This window comes from Magallana gigas, chromosome 1, assembly GCF_963853765.1.
Source record: "Magallana gigas chromosome 1, xbMagGiga1.1, whole genome shotgun sequence".
In the NCBI taxonomy this organism is placed as follows: domain Eukaryota; kingdom Metazoa; phylum Mollusca; class Bivalvia; order Ostreida; family Ostreidae; genus Magallana; species Magallana gigas.
The window spans coordinates 20198596-20222482 of NC_088853.1; the positions used below are offsets into that span (position 1 = coordinate 20198596).

At 31.3% G+C, this 23887-nt stretch overlaps 1 protein-coding gene across 10 annotated transcripts in view; it reads left to right on the forward strand.

The window, feature by feature from the left end:
• Nucleotides 1-23887, forward strand: part of LOC105344873 (transcription intermediary factor 1-beta) — a 117779-nt gene that overhangs the window by 8476 nt on the left and 85416 nt on the right. Inside the window, exons 2-9 of one of the 10 annotated variants that reach the window (XM_066087929.1) lie at nt 2175-2997; nt 4079-4144; nt 12601-12658; nt 15952-16027; nt 16823-16888; nt 17064-17129; nt 20240-20293; nt 20695-21546. In XM_066087929.1, coding sequence (XP_065944001.1) covers nt 2188-2997; nt 4079-4144; nt 12601-12658; nt 15952-16027; nt 16823-16888; nt 17064-17129; nt 20240-20243 — 1146 coding nt within the window. In that variant the 5' untranslated portion in view covers nt 2175-2187 and the 3' untranslated portion in view covers nt 20244-20293; nt 20695-21546. Of the gene's footprint in view, nt 1-2174; nt 2998-4078; nt 4145-12600; nt 12659-15951; nt 16524-16822; nt 16889-17063; nt 17303-18417; nt 20141-20239; nt 20294-20694; nt 21547-23887 lie in introns of those variants that run through there. The other 9 variants (XM_066087950.1, XM_066087935.1, XM_066087938.1 and 6 more) reach the window with 9 other exon arrangements.

The window sequence follows — 23887 nt, forward strand, 5'->3', positions numbered from 1 at the left end:
TTCAATTGTTGCATTTTCAATATATATATGGCTATCAACATTATTGTATTAGAAAAAAACACTGATTGAAATATCTGTCTAATTTTTAGTACGAAGACCACGTTAAACCAAAACTAATTCAATGTAAACATATCCTACAATACCTGTAGAATATAATATTAATCGGATGTCTTTGGTTTAGAGTGGTTTGAATAGTCAAATATCCATTTTTTTTTATCGTATATTAACTACTTATCTATATCCCTAACAAAACCTGAATATTTTATTGATGTCGTGTAAGATAATTAAGATTCTTAGAGCATGGTGATTGTGTGATTTGCGTTTCTTTGAATATATTTAAACTAAATATTGTATAATATTGAAAATGTCTGATGTTTGCAAAAGGCTATATTTGACGCCAAATCGTATATTAAGTGCGCTATACCTCTTTGGCAGAAAACATCTTCATGGAAAAAATGGTTATATATTGCAGTAATTCAAGTACATCGCTAAATACCATGCATATATCGTATATGAATAGTCATATTAGGATAAGCTTTTTTCAAATCCATGCCAACTTGTTAAAAAACGAACTTCCGCCAACTATCGAACATGCCAAATATAATACGTTTACAGTGATTTTCATCCCCGAGGGTTAAGTAAATGTTGAGAAAGCTTTTGCTTAAAACCCTGGTCCCCATTTTGTTAACATTTTATTTACTTGCCCCCATAAAATAGGATTAGGAATGTCCTGTTGAAAAATAATAAGGTTTTGTATTTTTCATTCTACTTACAAGTCAATAGCTTGCGAATAATGACTTCTTCTTTTTTTTAAACAAAAACATGCTTCCCATTTTAAAAACTTCACAAAGACCAGATCATCTTTTGAACAAGTGAAAAGCTGTCAATGTGTCAGCAAACTGAGTTTTCTTTTAAGTTAACTGTATCCATAATCCATGTCAACCTTGAATTGATAAACACTACATACCGTATGCAGTAAAATGTAGTACCCTATAGGAAATATTTTGTCAAAAATAATTTAGTTCAAAAGCTGGTATTTTTTCCATAAATTATCATAAATCAAAATTCTAGCAATATGCACACCTCTGATATATGTTTAATTGATCTGCAAAAGAACACCTTCCTATCTTGAAAACTGTAGGATAAGTTATTCTATATGCAATATTTTGCCAAAAAATGACTAAAGTTCAAAAGCTGGGTTTTTTTTACTATTTATCAGAAATCAAAATCCAAGCAACATGCATACCTCTGATATATGTTTAATTGATCTGCAAAAGAACAACTTCCTATCTTGCAAACTGTAAGAGAAGTTATCCGTACAATGAGGGTACCTTTTTGGCAGTCGCCCGCCCGCCATTTTCACCATTTTAATAAACGGATTTTTCCGTTGGAAAACCCGGTTAAAATTGAATAGGGGCGAATATTGCAGATGAATTGTGTTTGCAAGGGGTGGTAGTGGGTAGTCCGAGGCTTATTTTTTTTTTCTTGGGGGGGGGGGGGGTATTTTTTACTATATGATGGAAATTTGTAGGAGGGGAAGTGGAGCAAACCTCCTCTCTAAATCTAAATATTAATGGCATGAAAAACAGATCTAACGCCGGTGGCGTCCGCCCTCCCCCTACCTCAACCATTTGGTTTTTTATTGGTAATAATTGCATAGACATATCTTCTATGACATGGAATGTACAAATAATTATTTAATTTTGAATTCTTTACACAGCAAACAGTTCATCCCCTAATAGTACAAAGGGAGTGTTATTTAGGTACAAACACTTCTACCGTCTTATGACAGTATTTAGTTTTCATTATCATAGAAGAAACGTTAATAAAATTACTTAAACCTGTAGGCTATAATCTTAGATAATCCATATTGACATTAAGTTGGATATCAATTTTATATTTGTTACTTTTAACCAACTGATCCAGTAGGCAGGTATATTTTGTGTCATTTATCTACATTTTATATAGGAATAAAATATGCATGTTATAAACATACTGTAATTTAATGATCGTATGAATTATGACTTCTCTTTATAGAGAAAGAACATTCATTTTTGCCAACGATTTAAAATTTTTATAACATTTCATGTTTGACTTTTGCATTAATAGTGCAATTTTGTATTTTAGAATCCAATATTGAGTAAAGTGTTAATGTACATTCTTTCATTATGTAGGTTATACAATAGAATGGCGAAGACATCATCATCTGCTCAACATTATCTAGAGTGTGACAATTGTGAAGAAAATCCTGCACAATACTTCTGTAAGATGTGTGCAGGTCACCTATGTGAAACGTGTAAAAGCGACCATGGAAAGAGAAAAATAACTCGAAATCATGAAATTGTTTCCATGACATCAAACAACGAAAACCTAGTAGATCTTATGTATTGTTCCACTCATACAAATAAGAAACTGGAATGTTACTGCAACCTTTGTAAAGAACCAGTATGCACAGATTGCATTATTCGATCTCATAATGGACATTCTGTGAAATCTTTGTCTACCATTTACAATGAATTAACAGATCACTATAAGAACAGAAAAAAAGAAATAGAAAATGTACTTCTTCCAAAGCATAGAGAGGTGCTTGCTAAAGAAATAGAAAAACGATCAGCATTTACAATGAAAGCCGACGAAATTCAGAAGAAAATTGATGCACATACACAAGATGTATCTAAGATGGTAAAACATATTGGCGAACAGACTGTTGAAAGTTTACGAAACGCAGAAAAAGACGGGCTGTGGGAAATGGATAAATTCACAGACAGCATAAAAGAGAAAATTAACCAACTTCAGCTCATGAGTATACAAATATCAGAAGAACTTGAAGCCAAACCTGATATTTCTTTTTTTATGTTTACCAAATGTAATGAGCTGGACAACTTTCAATCCTTACCTACACCTGTTGATTACACATTGACCGATTTTCAGCCTCAGCACATAGATAAAGAAATGAGCCTTGGAAAACCACCAGTTCTGCAAAGTTCCCAACAAAAGGTAAAATGTTGTGTTTAATTAAAAAAAAACCCTATATAACATTTATTAGGAAAAACGTTATGTGGGCACATAAGACTGGTCTGTTTGTCTGTACATATGTGTGTTTGCTATTATTGGAAAGCATATATTTCTCACCTTTGTCCTTTTATTCCTAACAAAGTTTTTTTTTTATAAATGGGGTTCAGTTTCGTTAATGCAAATTTAAGGTTGAAGCTTAATGTGGCAGCAGGCTGAATAGTAAAATCTTTGTAGAAGTAATTTGTTTTTTTTTTTGTCTTTCCAATTTCTGGTCAATATATTTGGGAGTTCATCAGAGTACTATTACTTATCAGGATTGTTACTGACTGACTACAGAAATATATCAATGTTCAGTCTAATAGACGACTTGGGGAAGCCGAGCGGTCTATGAGACTAATCATCCTGATATAACAAGATTTTTTTTGTCGAAAATATAAGGATCATTTTTGACATTACGATCCACACAGAGATAAGTTCAATAACTGGTCTGTTAAAGGTGATAGCTTTAAAAAAAACATGAAAAAGTTCAATTCGATGTCGTGGGGTTTTATCTATTACATACTTAACATATTCATTTTTCGTTAATGTATTTATCTTTGGATAAAACATTTTTTTTCAATGATATAATATAGTTTTCTCATAATAATAACAATAGTAATTATAACTTTATATATGAAATATATATATATGAAGCCTTGGTACAGCCAAAAATAATTTAATAAATAAAACATAAAGTAGAATGCAACTGTCAAAATGAAATAAATTGTTCACTGTTAGCGCTTTCAGCCATCTGGGCTATTCGGACAGCTATACAAGATTAAAAACGTTGTTTGTAACATTGTCAATGACGTAGTGGTTTTAAAGTTCATTATGACGTCACAATATAAATCAAGGCAGCCATGGCGTGAACATTATCAGCTCACTTCAGCTCATGAGTATACAAATATCAGAAGAACTTGAAGCCAAACCTGATATTTCTTTTCTTATGTTTACCAAATGTAATGAGCTGGACAACTTCCAATCATTACCTATACCTGTTGATTACACACTGACTGATTTTCAGCCTCAGCACAAATATAAAGAAATGAGCCTTGGAAAACCACCAGTTCTGCAAAGTTCCCAACAAAAGGTAAAATGTTGTGTTTAATTAGATAAAAACCCTATATAACATTTATTAGGAAAAACGTTATGTGGGCACATAAGACTGGTCTGTTTGTCTGTACATATGTGTGTTTGCTATTTGAACTTAAGGAGGTTGGCACCTGAAATAATAGTAATGTCAGTCATCCAAAAACCACTAAGTTATAAAGATGCGAGACTAAAACGTTCATTTGTTTTATTTGTGGCCCATGTCACATCACATTTTCTAGAAATATAGGGCCCCAAACAGAAATGATAATTTTCCTGAAATTTTTGCTAAGATTTGACATGGAAATTGATATTTTGAAGAAATTAAACACATATTTACAGTGTGAACTATCATTTAATTATGATTTTAATACAGTATGAAGTTGAACCTATGTAGTGACTATAAAAGTAAAATCTAAGTCAAATTTTGAAATGTTTTGTTTTACTGGGGGCTTCAAAGGCCCGTACATAGTAAACACAAGAACATACAAGTTACAAAATTTTGGAGTAATCAAATTATAACGCAAATAGAAAAATATAGTAATGTTATCTTTCCAAAACTTTGGATACAAATAGACATACATTTAATAATGTCTCATTTAAAAGTAAAATAGGTAAGGAATCACATCTCAAAAATTTGAGATATAGCATGAAATAAGATAATTTTAGGCCAAAATTGGAGTTGATTTTTTCTTGACTTCTATGAAATATACGCTAAATATGCCAACATATATCGATAAAAATATCAAAATATTTAAATATGTTTTTGAAAACAACATCAATTAATCGTAATACACAAACTATCTAGAAGTTTGGTCTGCGCTGAAAATTAGGAAGCTAACCTCAACGTACTCTAAAACTTCTGAGTTGTGAAAATTGTTCATTTCCTTCCTGAAAACCTAGTAAAATATATATATACTACTAGAATCAATATGCGATGCAGAATTTTCAGACTAGAGGTGACCCAAAATCGCTACTCAAAACCTAAGGAAGAACCTCTTTAAGGTTGTTACGCGGCTTGACGAGGTAACCGTGTAATTCACAGCCATTTTGTCGCATGGTCTTTGTTTCTAGATTGATTTATTAAAATCAGGGTTTGATTGGTAAGGACTGTTATTAGATAAACAGTCAATAGGGCTCTGAAATAAATTTAATCTGGTCAAACCTTATAAAGCGGTTAACAAAATGGCATGGAAAGGTTTTGTTTTATGCTGATTCTTACTTCATACAACATTATTTAGACATGTTGAAAATACGAAACCGGGGGCTAAGGGGTTGGGGGAGTGGGTTAGCACCCCCCTCCCACTTTTTTGCTTGCAAAGTTGAACATAACCCTCCTTTTTTTGCTTGTCAAGATTTTTGACATATTTACCCCCCCCCCCCCCCCCCCCCCACTTTCAATTTGCTTCCAATGCCACTGATTGGTGACGATGGTTTAATAATAAAAAAGTTAACTTCTATTAATCAATTCATTATAAATACTAGTGTATTTACTTACTTAATAAGTAAATCTTGATACTTTGTTAAGAATATATATGAAAACATTCCCGATGTATCGAATGAATTTTCTGTCGTAATTAAGATCACATGCACAATTTTGTTTTCCTGTTTTCTAATATGAAGTACAATGAAGATGAAAAAAATAAACAGTGAGCGAATGCTGAACGACTGCTGAGCGCATATTCTTTTACATAATATGATATAAGACAACACTGAACACTTTGAGAACAATAAACGCACAATGAACGCAAGGTGAGCAAACGCACAAGTAATGCTAAAGTAAAACGTTTCAAGGACCGTAGCATTCTAGTAGTCAAAAGATCAAAAGATTGCAAATTTTGAAAAGGAGCTTTACTAGCTATACTTTCCTATTGATATATGTATATATCTTAACACATGGAGAGAGAGAGAGAGAGAGAGAGAGAGAGAGAGAGAGAGAGAGAGAGAGAGAAAGAGAGAGAGAAAGAGAGAGAGAAAGAGAGAGAGAGAGGAGGGGGTATATATCATTATTTTACCTACAATAAGTCACTACATTGTTGATACACAGAGCAATTCACTACACCACACCATTGTCATACATGGCGCAAAAAGTTTTCACGAAGTAATTACATGTATTGTACATGTATCTACATATTCTGTTTCATCCATGGAGATGCACTGATCAACGGTGCAAGTCAATGCGTCATAAACACACGCAAACAACAGAAGTTACTACAAATCACTACATTGTTGATACACACAGCAATGTCACTAAGTTGTTGATACATATAGTGAAAATATAATTCACAAAATCAAAAACATGTACACATGTAATATACAAGTTTATAAGTAATATCTGCATATTGTGTAACATTGCTCTAAGGTGCGAGTCATTACGTCATTACCACACGCACAAAACCTGAAGACGCCACTACAAGTCACTACATTGCAAAGTCGCTCCACTGCAACGTTGTTTTACATGTAACAAAATATTACAATTTTCACAAACTGTATAACATTAATACACCAATAAAATCTATCCTTTGGCTTACACTAACATACCTTAGCCTTATTCACAACTCGTCGTACGTGCTCCAACGGGTGGTATACGGGGCGAATTTTAAGGATAATCTTGCGAGACATGCTAGTGCATCTTACGATTTTTGAAGGACGCACGCTTCCCGTAAGCACGCACGGTGGCTGTTGGACATGCACAACAATTACCACGGTTTCCTTGCGATATCTGAAAACGTACGCTCCACTTGCGCTTCACTCAAGTAACTCGTAAGAGACTTGCACGAATGACGTAACGTCCCATTTTAAAGAAATTCATCTTTTTATTTGTTATATCTTCTTTGCGCTCTCATTGTACATACAAGGAGGTTATGAATTTGCATAAAAATTGTAAGTAATGTGATAGTAAATGTATCCGAAATAAGATCACAATATGTCTTTAACTCAACATATAATTAAGAAATAAAATTAACAAAATAAAGCCCCGCCCCGGCCAAAATAGAGTTCCAATACAGTGAATTTTACATTGCTGTATATGTATTTATTTTTATATCAGCAATTCAAGTGTATTTTCAAGAAGATTATATAGGAAATTGCATATTCTAGTATTTTGCAGAAATACCTGGTAAGGTACCCTAATTTTTTGCATGAAAGCTTGTCAAAATAGTAGTCAACCATCAACAAATTCCTGGAAAAAGTTATATAAAATTGAGGAACGTGTCGTCTGACCTTAACTTCCCAAAGTTGTACCTTCTGAATAGTAATTATTATGAAAATACTGATTATCAATGAAAAAAAACCCCTCATATCACCATTACAACTTTAAAAATTGTGTTCATAATTGTATCTCAATCAAAATACCAGGAACGAATTTGTATGAACGGTGTATGAACAAATGGTGTGACTATTTTAAAAATAATATTTGTAAAGGCAAATTAATTCAATGTGAATTTTACTTTCAGTTGAAAGTTTTTCAAAGCTGTTTCGAAAATATTGTAAAGTTTAAAAAATAGTTCATGAAATTGGAAAATCATTCATAAATTTTACAAGGAAAATTATCAGTTGATAACTAAACAGCTGAGTTTTTTTTGCGAACTTTCTGGATTTTAGAAAAGTTTTCAATATTTAATGGAATAAATTATTTTTTCAAAACAATCTTTATTTGTGATTTGTGTTTTCAAGTTTAGTTTGTTTCATCACCAAAGCAGCAATAACAGAATATAACAAAACGATAGTCTTATTTTTCTTTACGAGTTCTTTTGACGTTTTAATATTTACTTGCTTACAGTAGATATATTTCAGTACATTTTACCAAGACTCGTATTCCATACTTCTAAAACGAGGTTCTTTGTTTAAAGCAGCCATGACATTATATGATAAACGGGTCGATCTGACAATGATGAATTTGTTTGTTGTGCGACACTTTGCGTACGAAGGGAATCTTTGAAACATGCAAAATACATCGATGCCGATTTTTGGAAGTAAATTGAGGCTAAATATTTCAATGCGTTGACAGTTTTTACACATAACGTTGGTGTTAGCTTGTTGTCATTTTCGTTTTGTTTTCATTATTTATGCTTTGTAACCTGGGAAGTATCGTCTGTATTGTGATTTTTATGTATCAAATCAAACAGAGACTTCGGTAAATCAAACAGGTTACTGTTTACCTGCGCAAATTAAGCAAAATCTGATGCATTAAAAAGTACTAAAATACAATTCATTCTATCGGTAATCGGTATGATCTTTTGCGTAATGGTATATTAATGCAATATGTTTTGTTGAGATGCTCAGCATTTGTTCGAGTTTATTCAGTTTAAATAGAGTTTAATATCGCTGACGGAAATATATAGGTATATACATGTATATGATTCATTTTGAAAAATAATTTGTGTTCTTTATTTGTTATAGTGCATGTTTCTTGTGCTTAAATGTTAACAATTTCTATTTACTAACCATATTTGAGTGTTAAAAATCTTAAGCTGAATGTTATAAACTCATGTGAACAAGATATGACTCAAACCTAGTAGAATTGTGAGCTCTGTACCTTGTGTATAATTCTAACGCTGAAATTTTGCTTGATCATTAGAAATTCTGAATGAAATAGAGTATGTTCAATACTTGTACAAAAAAATAAAAAATAATAAGCTGAATTTAACCACTCTCTGGGACCCTCTCTTAATACAATGAATAATGTAAAATCTACATCAATTTTGATCGTTTTTTCAGTCACGAGTAAAAAAAACCAACATCGTTAAAACAGTTTCCATAGTTCTGACGCATTTCTGTTGCGGGGATAAAGGAATTATCGCTATTTTTAAGAAAATATTACAGTGGAAAATGATCCTGGTTTGTAGACAATTGTTATTTTTGAATTAAGATGGAAATAATGGGTGGGCCATAGTAAATTAGAATGATGTGCCTGTCAATACTGTAACATTGATTTTTATAGCTTTTTAACATGGCACGTGACAACATTTTTCATTCCAGTGCATTCATCAGTCAAGTGTGAGTAAAGTTTACGAGTTTACGCGAGGTAAACAACAGTCATTTAATTATAATGGAAAAGACAAATTAAATATTTGAATGTTTTTAATTTGAGGAATTAAGCGCATTAAGGTACAATTTTCTTCTTCACATCTGTACATGTAGGATTTTTTAAATAAGATACAATAACTATTATATATATATATATTTTAAATACAATAACTAGTAAGCATTTGAGGAAAGAAATGTATCTATATGCTCTCATATATTTTGATCGCTTTATAAAGTGTATGTGTGTGTGTGTGGGGGGGGGGGGGGGGACGAAAATTTAGGGAATTGGAAGCTACATGTAACAGTGTGTACCTTTAGTTTTATATCTCGCGTAGGATTTTCTTGTTCTGGGTAAAAAAGTATTTCATGAAGGTACAATGTCAAAGATTATGTGTATGATAAAATAAGTGTAAAATTCGAATACTTTACAATGTTTATATTTTGTTATTCTACTGATTTTTAGACAAAAATTATATATGTAAATTAAAACACCTTTTGTTCATATTTTTCAAACCTGATTAGATCCTGATTAGAAACAAACTCATCTCGATCTAAATTGCAAAAAAATGAAAAATCAACAATATTTCTTTATGTGTAGACAAGAGATCAATTGATTTTGTAACTGTTCTCCTAATTTACAAACCATATTACAACCAAACATCCTAGTTTTCGGGCAAAATTGTTATATATTTAAATTTTCTATCAGTCAAGTCGGGATCAGATAATGTGAAATATTATCTCAAACCAGCAGAAAATTACTTGATTATGATTGATATCATAATAGATATTAAGTATTTAAGTCTAATAGGCCAAAAATGGGCAATTTTGAATGAAAAATTAGATTTTCAAAAATTTAACTCAGTTAACCTGAACAAAGGCTCCAGGCGGAATCGAACTCATAATCTGCGGTTCAAAAGCCCAAAATTTTAACCACAGAGCTACGACGATATGCAACCCAATCGAACGATATAAACCGTTTAACAAAACATTTAAATCGCCATCTTTTGACGTAGTGTCTTAAAAAGTATAAGTGTAGATGTAGTGAGGTACCTTAGTTTTGATCGGGAGTGGTTCAATTTTGAAAATTTGCCATATCTCTAAAGTTTCGCCAATTTGATTCAATCTTTTTTAAAAAAAAAATGATTGCCTCACATTTCCCCTCTATAGAACACGTTTCTTTAAAAAAGAATATTCATAGGTTTGAAAAATATTATCAAAAGAAAATTATTTTTCATAGATTTTGAAAAAAAAACAAAAAAAACAACATATTATTGACATTATTGGACATGATTTATTAGATATTTAATATATGCATTTATTCACATAAAATTTTAAATTCTACAGTGCGTTACTTGCAACCAAAATAGATTTTCTACTTTTTCGTCAAATATACAAACACACATCTTATAAAAAATAAAGGCATATATCCTTCTTTGAACAGCGCAAGATTGCTAAAGAAATGGATTGTCTAACGATCCATTAAATAAAATTTTGGTATACATTCCACTTTTAAAATAGTATGTTTACGCGGATTGTAGTTAGTAACAAATAGAATTTCATCATTTATCAAATAATGGGGACAAGGAGGTGGCACAAAGATACGCCACTCTAACTCTTAGATACATTGAAGAAAAGCTACACGAACAAATAATTTCACTCTGGGGAAAAGAAGAAGCCAGATCTATTAAAACTAGTTGAAAACGATTTTTAGACGATTGCTTTATTTTATGGAATAATAATTTAATTCTGGTTGTAACGCGCTTTCTGATTGGCTAAAAAATTATTTTATATCGTATAAAGAATGTTGCCTACGTCTTAGTAAGACTAACGTCAAATACGTATCAATACGCCTGACGTTACGTTTGAATTTTGTACAATTTTACATCATTGTTAAGGTCAAATAACCGTTTTTTCTACAATGAAGAGTAAAAAATTAAATTATAAGTAATGAATTCAATATTTATTAGTTTTATACGATATAAAATGGTTTGAAATGCTTCGCGGTTTATAAAGCGTAAACTGCCCCAAACCATTTTATATCGTAAAAACAAATAAATATTGAATTCATTCCTTAAATAGTGACGAAAAATTTGAGATATTTCATCAACTTGTGAGCAACTTTGATCCCAACATCAAATTTACTTTAGAAAGTAGTGACACCAAATTACCTTTCTGGGCGTTCTGATTATAAAGGAGAATTCAAAACTTTTTACTGATATATTCTACAAAACAACTGACACACATCAATATTTCATTTTGATTCGTGTTACCCTCATCATACAAAAACTGCTATTCCATATAATTTAGCTCGACGTATGTGTACCATTGTGAGCGATGAAAACACCCAAGACATACGCCTCAGGGAACTCAAACATTACCTCACTAACAAAGGTTACCCCAAAGGTCTCATTGACGACGGAATTCGTAAAGCCAGGAAATATGATAGATCGGAATTATTAGCCATTAAACATCCGGAAAAAAAACATTGATATTATTCCATTTGTACATAACTTTTATCCAAGAAATATGAACATTACGCCAATAATTCATCAGTTAAATAATATCCTCATCAACGACCAATCCACGAAAGAAATTTACAAAGATGTGAACTTCATTAACAGCAGACGTTAGCCTAAATATGTTAAACGAATATTAAGCACTTCCCATTTTGATAACAAACACACAGTTACTAAGTGTAAAAACCCACGATGCGGAACCTGTGATTATATTACAGAGCGATCTAAGTACGACCTCAGCGGAGAAGAATTCATCGTAAAGACGGACATGTCGCGTGACACTAAGAATGTTTTATATGTAATAACATGTTCAGGCTGCAAAGAGTACTATATTGGTGAAACGAGCTCTGTTAATTGTAAACACATTACACCAAAAAGTCGTTTGATGAATTCAATTTCTAACTCGTAAAGGAAATAAAGCCTGTCTGTTTGTCTGTCTAAGGAAAATGTTTAAACCTTTTCTTCTCGAGAACTTATTGCTAGAGATGGTGAGTTTATTACGCGAGGATCCTCAAATAGTGTAGATTCTAAATTGTTAAAGCGAACCACAATTCAATTCATAGACCAGTACTGGGACCATAAAAAGGGGTTACACGTTTGAAATAGATATAGCATATGCTACGGAATAGAATGTTATAACAAACTGTTGTTCAGGTGAGCAATGTGGCCCATGGACCTCTTTTAGTTCAATAATTTGGAAGTCGCGGGACTAAAAATGTTTATATCTTAAGCTAACAATTTATTCAGGGAGAAGGCTTAAAAAAGGTATGCTTGTTGCCTAATCCCATTTAATAAATATCGTTGAACTAAAACATGAAAAGAAAAATATAGAACATCTGTTATTTTTTTTCTTGCTAGGCAAAAGAAATATAAAACAAAAATCTTACTTTTTATTTTGTTTCTTTTTTATCAGAAAGCGGAATGTGGTGAAGACGAATGGGTACCTCCATTCTCACGTGTCTGTATTGATGGTAAGTCTTAGCGGAGTTGTCAAGTGATAGCTTTAAACTAAAAACTAAATTAATAAATAATAACTAATAAACTAAACATAATCAATCTATACTACTATATTAAAATAATAGACTCGAATTTTTAGTCTTTAATACCTAGAAATCGGAAGAATGCTGTCTTTTGTTTTATATATTTTAAACATCATTGGTACTTGAAAATTACCAATTTGTTTTTATTTTTCTTCAGTTAAGCTACGCTGATTAATAATCAACGAAAATTCCTTAAAAAAATCCCGGAAATCACCTGGATTATTTTAGATTGTACAATCCTGCGCTTGCGGAATACATTCACACTAACGGGAACTTTAGTTTATGTTTCCACAATATCACATCTGCATGAATAAACTCAGAAATTATAATACAATACGGGTAAATTTTCATTGGACTTTTGCTATATATTCTGTTCATATAAAATAATGATTTCGTATGAGAGAAAGTATAAAATAACAAAAATACATTTCAACTAAGTACTTATTTTCATCTCCGTGATGACAAAAACTATTTGATTACATGCAAAAAAGTTACATTATATTTGTTAGGATAGTTAAGATAGAATATGTTTTATCGTAAAAATGAATAATGTCCTACAGACCCAGTTTTACAAAGAATATATGTGTACGTTGGTGAAAAGGTGATGAATTCTTCCATTATATGGATTAAAATTTTTAGTTGAAAGGTGTTTGCAGTCTCAAAAAGGTTTGTTGTGATGTATTTGACGGTTATTTTCAAGGCAACTTCATTCATTAACTTTCTCCAAGATCGTTCTGGAGCGATTCGGCAATTTTCTGCTACTTTATGGGTATAAGGGAGGGCCTTTCCCGAGACACAGTTAGGTTATTTAAACTAAGGAAAGTGTAGTGAAATTAATAGAATTATTGTAGGCTTATAGCTTTGTTATGTAAATGTTAATAATAAAGTGTGTCGATGTACCTATTTCGTAAATTTCCGATATGCAATGTCAACCCGTGCACGCACGGGTCAAAGTCTAGTAGTATCTACAATGACAATTTTTGTTGGCGTAAGCTGTGTGCAAGTATAGAAGAATAAACACAGAAAAATTACCAATAACATAGCCTGTCTTTGTGAAATGAGATGATGTGTTTTCAAGATAAATCTAGCCTTTCAGCACAGAGCTTATTCTTTGCAAATGATTTTTTTTTCAAATTGGGCGAAAATGATATCACACATACAAATACTTAAAATAATTTAAATAATTTTAAGAATGATGTTTTGAAAATTCGCAATGATTATTCGTTATAATAATATGCATGCCAGTGTTTTTAGTCATATTTTCAAACCTTTAACCTAAACCCCAAACCAACATTGGGACTTGATAGTTATACACTAACTATACTACTATATTAAAATAATAGACTCGACGGTTTGGGCTTTAATACCGAGAAATCGAAAAAGTACTTCTTTTGTTTTCTATATTTTAAACATCACTGGTACTTGAAGATTACCAATTTGTTTGTATTTTTTCTCAATCAAGCTCCGCAAATGAATAATCAACGATAATTTCTTTTAAAAATCCGGAAATCATCTTGATTTTTTGGATTGTACAGTCTTGCGCACGAGCATTACATTCACGCTAAATTACAGGAGGCTCTTTAGTTTATGTTATCCACAATATCACATTTGCATGGATAAACGATAATACAAATACGTGTAAATTTTCATTGAAAATTTGCTATTTATTCTCTTCACTAAAGAAAATACGGGAGATAACTGTAACTCAGTGCATTTATTATGAACAATCCTGAGAGTTTCGAATCTCAACATGGTATGTAAATTTAAAGCGAGTAAAAACATTGGTGAAAATGTGTTGAATTCTTCATTAATTATGAATCAGATATTAAATAAAAGGTATTTACATCCTCAAAATGGTTTTTATGAATAATTTGACTTTTATTTCTAATGCAACTTCATTAATTTTCTCCAAAATCGTTTCGAAGCGATTCTGCAATTTTTTGTTACATTACGGCAGAGACTTAAATAACATTGTTATTTAAGACTCTGATTACGGGTAAATGAGAGGCATTTTAAATGTTGTGAAGGACTGTCCGAAACACAGTTAGATAATTCTAACGAAGCAGAGTGTAGTGAAGTTAGTAGCATTATTGTAGGCTTAAAGCTTGGTTAGGTAAATTTCAACAATACGGTGTGTCGATGTATTTATTTCGTGAACGTCCGATATCAAATGCAATATGTCAACCTGTACACGCACGGGTCGAAGTCTAGTTTAGAATAAAAGTGTAAATGGTTATTTTGAATAAATATCTTAAGTATTCTAGTTTTTCTAGCATGTTATGTAAATATTCAATTATAGCTTGGGACCTATACGGATTAGACTTTGACACCATTTTAATCTTGGGAGAAGTTAAAAGTTTAGCTAAGAAATAGACAGATTAATTTAAAACAAAACGATGCTATATTTTCGAAAGGTACACTGATAAGCATGATTTATAACAGAGTATTCATCTTAAGTATTATGACCGAGGGATGAACAGAAGACCCCGAAATAAAAAAAAAGCTCGGAATAGAAATGAATAAGAATTTGTTTTTAAATGATCGCTTTAAAAACTGCAATACATAAAATGTGTGGTACAACTATGCAAGTAAAGTAATAAAATGATTTTGTATTTGCTTAAAATCTAACCACAAATATCTACCGTGGTCCAAGGGAAGTTTCAAAGTATCTCTATATTTTTTGCTCTCTTTTTGTTTTGCATCAACCTATTTGATATGTGTATCCTGACTCCATTCTTACAAAAGAAAGAACGGCTTTCACTAAAATCATCGTGACACTCTTTTATACAATCACTGTAGACGTTTAGCTCGCTCCATTTTTAGGAAGCTTTTAAAATACACGAGCACATTTTTCTTTTTCAGCTAGGCAAGTTTCAAATATATTGTAAAATCTATTTGTATTTCAAATGACAGGAATGCTACTCACTGTGCTCATATTTAACTCTAACAAACTGCGAAAGTCCAGTTAGTATTCTCCATTATAAACTAATGCTGTTTAATAGGCATGAACTCGCTTTTTTGTCTATGTCACGCGTGTCAAGTGACATAAATATCGATAATCGTGTTCCTCTTTATATGCCAATTACCTTCATTTATGAATTACGTTTTATTTTAGGTTGTATAATCAGCAGTTTTCAAATCTAAGTTTTAAGGCAACTGTTGAGAAAATCAATGAGTTTTGTCCGATCTAATAAATTCCTTCATATATTTTTCGTCTATTGTAGCACGGTTTACTAATTCTGTTCATTTTATTCCTTGGAAGGATGTGGTCACAAACCAGGACGAAACTCACTGTTACAGGTGCAAACAAATCGATAAATCGTCAAACATAGAAAACTTTTAGGGGAAATCAGGGTTTATAAGTTGTCTTCTCAAAACTGAATGCTACATTTTATATGTGTACTGCCTTACAAATAATATATTGTAAGACTCGGATTAAACCGAGACATCGGAAACATACTTGGATCCATGCAAGTAGTCTTTCAAAATTTAGTATATAAATCAATCGAGAAGGATCTACTTTACAAGAACTAAATTTTTTTTTAATTTATGACTATTACTATGAAAGCGTCCTATTCAGTGAAAATGTCTTTTATACCCCAACGTACGGATCAAAACAACTGCCCTGAAAGAGGTAATAGGTTCAAATTGAAGATAGTACCATAGGAAGCTACATGCCAGCATACTTATAGTGGTTTATTCAAAGAGTTCTTCCATCTTCAAAGGATGTGACTTGATTGATAACGGCAAAGTAGGAAAACAGTATGCTTCGATGATACATCTGTTAAAAATATGGGTACATTTTTTGAACTATTTTTAGAAGCAACAGGAAAACAAAGAACTGTGTTAAAGCATAATAGCTCTTATAATTTAATAAAATATATACACCTGCTGTGACTTTTCATATAAAAATGTGACCCATACGAGAAAGAAAATTTATTTGTAATTTAAAAGCAAATGCCAAGACTGACTTACCATTTGATTAAAAATATTGACATTGTTTTATGTACACACTTTCCATTTGTAGACTGTAAATACACGAATCATATCATATGACGCAGATGTTTTAATTTAAATTGATTTTTTCTTCTTCAGAAAATGGCATAATAGGCATAAAAATGGCATGACTCAAGGGGAAAATAAAATAAATACATGTTTAAGGTATATTTTTACGTTTTTATTGCAAAATATATCCATTTTACTCTAAAAATAAATTATGTTTACATATAAGAAAATGAAATCTTTTGTGAGTATGGTTTTATACAAGCCTAACTTATACATATATCTGTAATGTTTATTTGCATAAGTCGTGTAGTTTCAATGTTCATTTTTTCAAAAACCATTGCGCACTTGGGAGAAAATTGAAGATCATCGGACATCCATTAAAGAACATGCCTTTAAAGTAAAACGTCAACTTCCTTTTTTACTACTTCTTTTTTGTCCTGAATAGTGTACAGAAATGGAGTTGTGAATGAAGTTTTGTGTTCCTACATGTACCAGCGTGTTTTCTAATGAATGTCGACATTGTCAATTTATTGTGTGCAATTTCCAGTGAACATAAATTGTGAAAACTTTTTTCGTTTTTGTTTTACTACATTTTGAAGGTATCGTGAAGACTTTTGGTCAGCTTGCGACAGTTTTCGTTCAGTTTGATCATTGAATGACAAATATTTAAACCCCGTTTTTTTTTATTTGATCAATCATACAATTGTCCAAGAATGTCCATCGAACAATCAAAACCATCAATTATAGGTACGTCAAAACTAAGCAAGAGCTTAAAACTATTTGTTCTGTATGAACACTGCTAATAATGGTTTTGCTGTTCTTTATCAGAGGGGCTTAAAGATTCTTACCAACAGCATGTTTTCGTAAAAATTTGAGGTTTTCTTTATATCTCCGAATTCTCTATAAGGCAAGGGCATGATTTTAATTAACTCCAATCTACTCTTGAAATGCGTGTTTTAATAATAATAAAAAAATATTTCCAGTGCAGATGGCACAATGGTTATATATTATGTACAGAATGATATTTATTTTCAGTTTTTGCATGAAATGCGTTAAATGATATATCTTGATTATTCAATAACTTTTTTAAAGAAGTTCAGTAAACATTTAGTTATTGAAAGTTTACTAATTTATCAACTGATAAACATTGTATTGGTGACAACCAATTGCAGTGGTGTTTTCTTGCTATCATACAACTTGGCATAAGACTACTAATCAAAGTTTAAAATCGCAAGAAAATATAAGATATAACATGTTTTTGAAATTCAGAATTATTAAGTTTATTTAGCATTTTTAAAACAATATGATTAATGCTGGGTTTTTCAACTAATGTGAATTAAAACTATATACATGGGTTTTAGATTGTGTGTTTAAAATATGATTTTTTAATCAAATTACATTATGAATACTAGGTTTTTAAGCACTCATTTAATAATTAGATTTTTGTTTAATAAATCACTAAAATAAGATTTTCTCTCTTATTAAATTGTATGTTTATTACCTTTTCCGTTCATTTATATTTTTAAATAAAGTCTTCATAATAAGAAAAAATCAGAAATAATTCAGTATTGGAAGTATGCAAAAATTATTCGAAATATCTTCAAATTTTAAGATAACTAGAGAAAATGCTGGCCAATTAATATCAATTTCAGTTTAAATATTTCTTTTTATTTAGTAGAATAAACTTAAAGACAGTATGATATTAAGTCATTTAAATAATTACAGGTAACATTATCTAGTTCTATCATTCTTTAAGTTGACAAAACGATAGTGAATTTTGATCTTGACCTTACCTTAATGCGAAAACAAGATGGTTAATTTGATTTAACTGATCTTTGATCATTTGTAATATGGTATGTTTGACTGTGTGAGAATTTCATGTATTGTTCAATATAAAAAGTATATCTGATAACGGGAAGAACCTTTCTTAAGAAGACCTCCTACTCATTGTTTTGTATCTAATTGAGTATCTCTATTTTAAATAAACCCCACATTCCTTGAAGCGTGCGTTTTCAGCTGGAGAGTGTTATGCCAACCCCACGTTTAACTCTTCTAGCACTTAACCCTCATGAGTTTGCTTGAGGTGCCTCACTACACCTTGAAATAGTTTCTCAGCAGAAAATGCAATTTTAGATAAAAAATGATATTTTCAAAAATTTCATTCAGTAAACATAAACAAAAACCCCAGGTGGATTCGAACTCATGACCTGCAGTTCACAAGCCTGCTACTTTAACCACTGAGCTATGACGATATACATCTAAATCGATTGATACAAACAGTTTTACAAAACATTTAAATCGCCATCTTCTGACGTAGTGTCTTAAAAAGTATAAGTTTCGGTGTAGTGAAGTACCTTAACATTATGTCACATTTAATAGCCATAGCTATTGATGTGCACAGGTAAAGATACCAAAGCCACGTGCAGTGAGGCGTGACTAATCCTATCTGGCCAACACTGTCGGTAGTTTTAAAGTGATTTGGGAAGGCAGAGTGTTATACAAGCTAGTTATGGGAGTCTAGCATGTAAACATGTTTAAAACTCAATAAATGAAATTGGAAAGCGTTATCTTTCTATCGTATAAGGCTTGGTATTATGAGGTTTTTTTTCTATCCGGTCAAATAAATCAAGATTTATAGTTGAAAACTATTCTCAAATGAAATTGTCCGTGAACTGAAGCGTTCGGATATCTGGTGTCTGGATATCTGGAGCCCCACTGTATAGTGTAAATGAATAAAGAAATTTAGGATTTATTTCACAGAGAGCATTCACTGAGTGCACTTGTTTAGGATTTTTTTAGAGAGCAGACACAGAGTGCACTAGGTGATGCCTAAGAAAGTTCTGTATAAAGTATATATTTATACTAGATCATGCAGTTATGTTCTGATGCATTCAATGTATTATACTGTCTGTATTTAAAATACTTTACTTTGTATTATTTTGTATGATCTGAAACACCATTTGGTTATAAAATAATTAAACAACACACAACAAAAACAATATACTGCAATTTTCAAACTTCTGCGAATATTTTTTAAATTGATTTTGCTGTTAAACAGTAACCGATATGTTCTGTGTTGTCGCACACATTTAATAATAAATGATGCATCAAGGTCTGAAATCAGAAACCAAACAATTTACAAACATGACAATGTATTTGTCATTGAATGATTATATCATTTAACTGGGGACGTTGCCTCGTTAATAACGGACAAACACATGACATACACTTAATCATTTGATATCTTTTTAATGATTTTTTTTCCGAAACGAATCTGCAACAAAAGAACTTGTTGCTTTGCTCTTGTTCTGTATATTGATTGAGTGGTGACACAATTTACACAGTCAAGTTAAATATTATTTTTAATATCTGTTTAGACATATCACGGGATAAAATGCAGAAAACTTGGTAATACGAGCGAGTAAAAAGTTACACGTGATTTTCATTGTGTATGTTCTATTAAAATTAAATAGACCGTAACAAGTGACACATTCCTCTGTTATACAGGTAGCCATTTAGGAACTATGAAGGCATGTTATATTAAAATGGAATAAAATTTAGGTAAGAATTTCGTTTGTTTTTTTTTTGTTTTTTTTTTTTAAAAGAAAATGATTCTTTTATCGTCACTTTTTATTTTTGTTGTATGATAAGTAAGCAGAGTTAAAGATTTACTTTATAAAATAGATCAATATTTTTGTCTTTGTGCATGTAAAGGCGAGGATAAATAATAAAGCAATGGGAAATTTGTTGACTCATTTTTACACTGATATATGAGGAAACCAATAATATGTTTCAACAGACATTCGAAAAAAACCCTTTTCTCGACAATATTACAAATATAAAACTGTTAACGACAAAAGTGTGTCCCTTGTTGATGGTAACAAGAATATAATGTTTTCTTAGTTGATTTTTGTTACAGACTTTTTACTTAAAAAATACAACTAATTCAATTTTAAATTTAGAGAAAAAGTGAAAAAGGATATGGCAAATGTAGTACTTTCCGCCCAACACTATCTAGAGTGTGAAAATTGTGAGGAAAGCCAGCTATATTCATGTGTAAGACATGCCCCGGTCATCTTTGTGAGAACTGCAAAACTGAACATGAGATGAAAAAAATGACCAAAAGCCATGATATTATATCCTTAAAATCAAACAACGAAGACTTAGTGGATCTTCTCTGTTGTTCTGATCATGCAAAGAAGAAACTAGAATGTTATTGCAATATTTGTAGAGAACCAGTGTGTACAGATTGCATCATACAATCTCATAATGGCCATTCTGTGAAATCTTTGACCACCGTTTACAAAGAATTTACCTCCTGCTCCTATCGGAAAAAAGAAGAAATCGAAAAAGTGATCCTACCAAAGTACAAAGAGTTGCTTGCTAATGAAATTGAAAAACGATCATTATTTATAAAGAAAGTTGACGAAATCGAAAAGAAAATCGATTTGCACACACAGAAGGTGGTTGAGATGGCTCAGGAAACTGGGAAACAGACCGTTGAAACTTTGAAAAAAGCTGAAAAAGAAGGTCTCCAGGAATCAGATAAATTTAAGGACAACATTGAGGAACAGATAAACCTACTTCAACAAATGTGTGAAAGAATATCTGCATCGCTTGAGGCAAAACCTGAACTTGAATTTTTTAAGTCGTTTGAAAAAGGTGGTCTTGAAAAATTTCACAAGTTACCAACGCAACCCGACTACTCGCTGACTGATTTTAACCCTGGAAATATAAGTCAAGATTTACAAAGGACGTTTGGGGTACCGCCGATGCTGCAAAGATCTAGACATGTATTAAGAGAAGACAGTTCTGTAAGTATTAAATGATTTTATAACACTGCTAAGGTCTACTGTGTAGTTATGACGAAAAAAACTACTTGGGATGCTTACTATGTTATCCCTCAAAGTCTTCGCATTTTCCCATGTCATAAATCTTGCTAAAATATAAAGTAATGCGCCACTTTAATCTTTATGACAGTATTTAACTTTATTAAAGATTTACAATTGCAGCGAAACTTTTAGTCGAATTAATCCAAGATCTTTGACATCAACAACAAAATGATTGATATGTATCTGTCAATTTAATGTTAAATGCAATTTTTTTGCATAGTTGTGTAAAAAGAAAGGCGGGTCAAGGATATTTTTACCATAAAAAATGAATTTTTCATAAAACGGAGAATGATCTACTAACACTTCATCTACCATTAAGGGGAAACAGGACGTTCCACGTGTGACTTTTATTTAATCATTGATAGTTGGTTTGTAATATGTAATTATAGGTAACATTTATATTTGCAAATATGCTTCCTTATATGAACCTAGAAAAATAGCAAAAACGTTCTACATTGTGTGAAATTGATAATGACATCATAATATTTACAACATGCGCTTATTGCTTGACGGTTGCATAATTGTAAACATAAAACATGGCGATTATAATTCTGGACAGTTTGTTTTTTCAAACGTAAATATAAGTAGTAAATTACAATGCAAGAAACCTAACAGGTATGTGAATTTGGCTGGTATGTGAACAAATCTTCCTAGAGTCCTTCTGGCTTAACAAGATTTGATCATGTGACCAGAAAAATTCATATTCTGATGAACAATATATCTTGCTGTTTATTTCAAAACAAACATTTTGTCAAGCAAACAGTTTAAATCCTTTTTATAATGCATAAATATGCAAGGAAAGCATCTGTATTATGATTTATGCCCCCCAAAACGTAATTTTTCTGATCCTTTTTTAATAGAATGACACATTCTTATCAGTTGTATTTATGTTTTATTTGCCAATTAAAAGTAAATTAGGTAGGGAAATTAAATGGTTTTAATTTTAGATGATAACATGTACAGGAGAAGCTAATCTACACGATAGCGTGATCACTTTCTGGTTAAAAATTTGGTTCTTCAAATGCAGGTTCCTGTGCAAAAATTATCTTCGCTAGATGAATACTTTTCACGTCACTAAATGAAAACATTACACAGATTTAAAATAAAGCCACACATGCAATATAAAATGATGTACACTTAGATATGTTAAAATATATGTAACATGCTTAAAGTTTTGCAGAAATAGGAATTCAAAACAAGCACACATTATCATTTTTATTTTTTTTCTTCTGAACGGCACTTTGGGGTCCTGACGGGGGCAATTGTAACAGGGTTTCCAATATGAACAGTTTTTGCTACACTAGGACTTTAAGGCCTTCAAAGGGATATTCTAAATTCTATTCTTTGATGTTCGATATTCATTCAGAAATAACTTCCACAGGTGATCAAGTACTATACAGCATTAAAGCCTTTAATTATAAGACTGGTTGACGAGCTTTAAACCTATCTCCATATAAGTCGTGTGTCTTGGGTGGTGTTGTTGTGAAAGTAATTTAAAAAGTTCGTGTTAAACATTAAGAAGACATACGCCTCACTCACACAAACCCGATAAAACCAGTCTAACACACCAATTCATTTTTATAGGTTCACCTGCCACAGGAAAAGACGTTACCACACGTAGGGCAATTATACTATTTATAAATTCATGAATGGATCACTGTAAATGAATGCAAATGGAAAATGAAAACATTAAATGTTGAACTAAATAAAAGTAATTAGGATGAACACGTAATTAAAATAAATAATCACGTGACACTGTTAACCAAATTGCAGGTGAATAATGATGATAAATATATTTAAAGAATTTGTTACTATTTTGATGTTTCAAAAAAGAAGTTGTCAAAGAATGTCAGTATTCCAGAAGTAGAGGTAGAAATGATTCCTATTCCTTTTTATGATTTCCTTTAACGGCCAAAAATTAACCATAGATTTTTATAAGTTATAGAGCAGATTCTAGAGTTATGATATTACCTTTTTTTTATGATAAAACCATTGAGTATTTCTTATGTGCTATCATAATCTGTTCATATTTAGAATCAAAAACTCCAAAATGTGTAGTGCTGTTATCAGGGATATGTTCATAATGTTATGATATAACTATATTCAGCAACATCACTTTTTCCAAGTACACTAGATAGGTAACATTTTGATTATTGTTTGAAATTGTTGTTCAGATGAGGCTATGTAATTTTTTAAATTTGTTAAAAACCTCTATTCATTTTCATCACATATCAATTGACTGCCAATTCAGGGGACACCACTA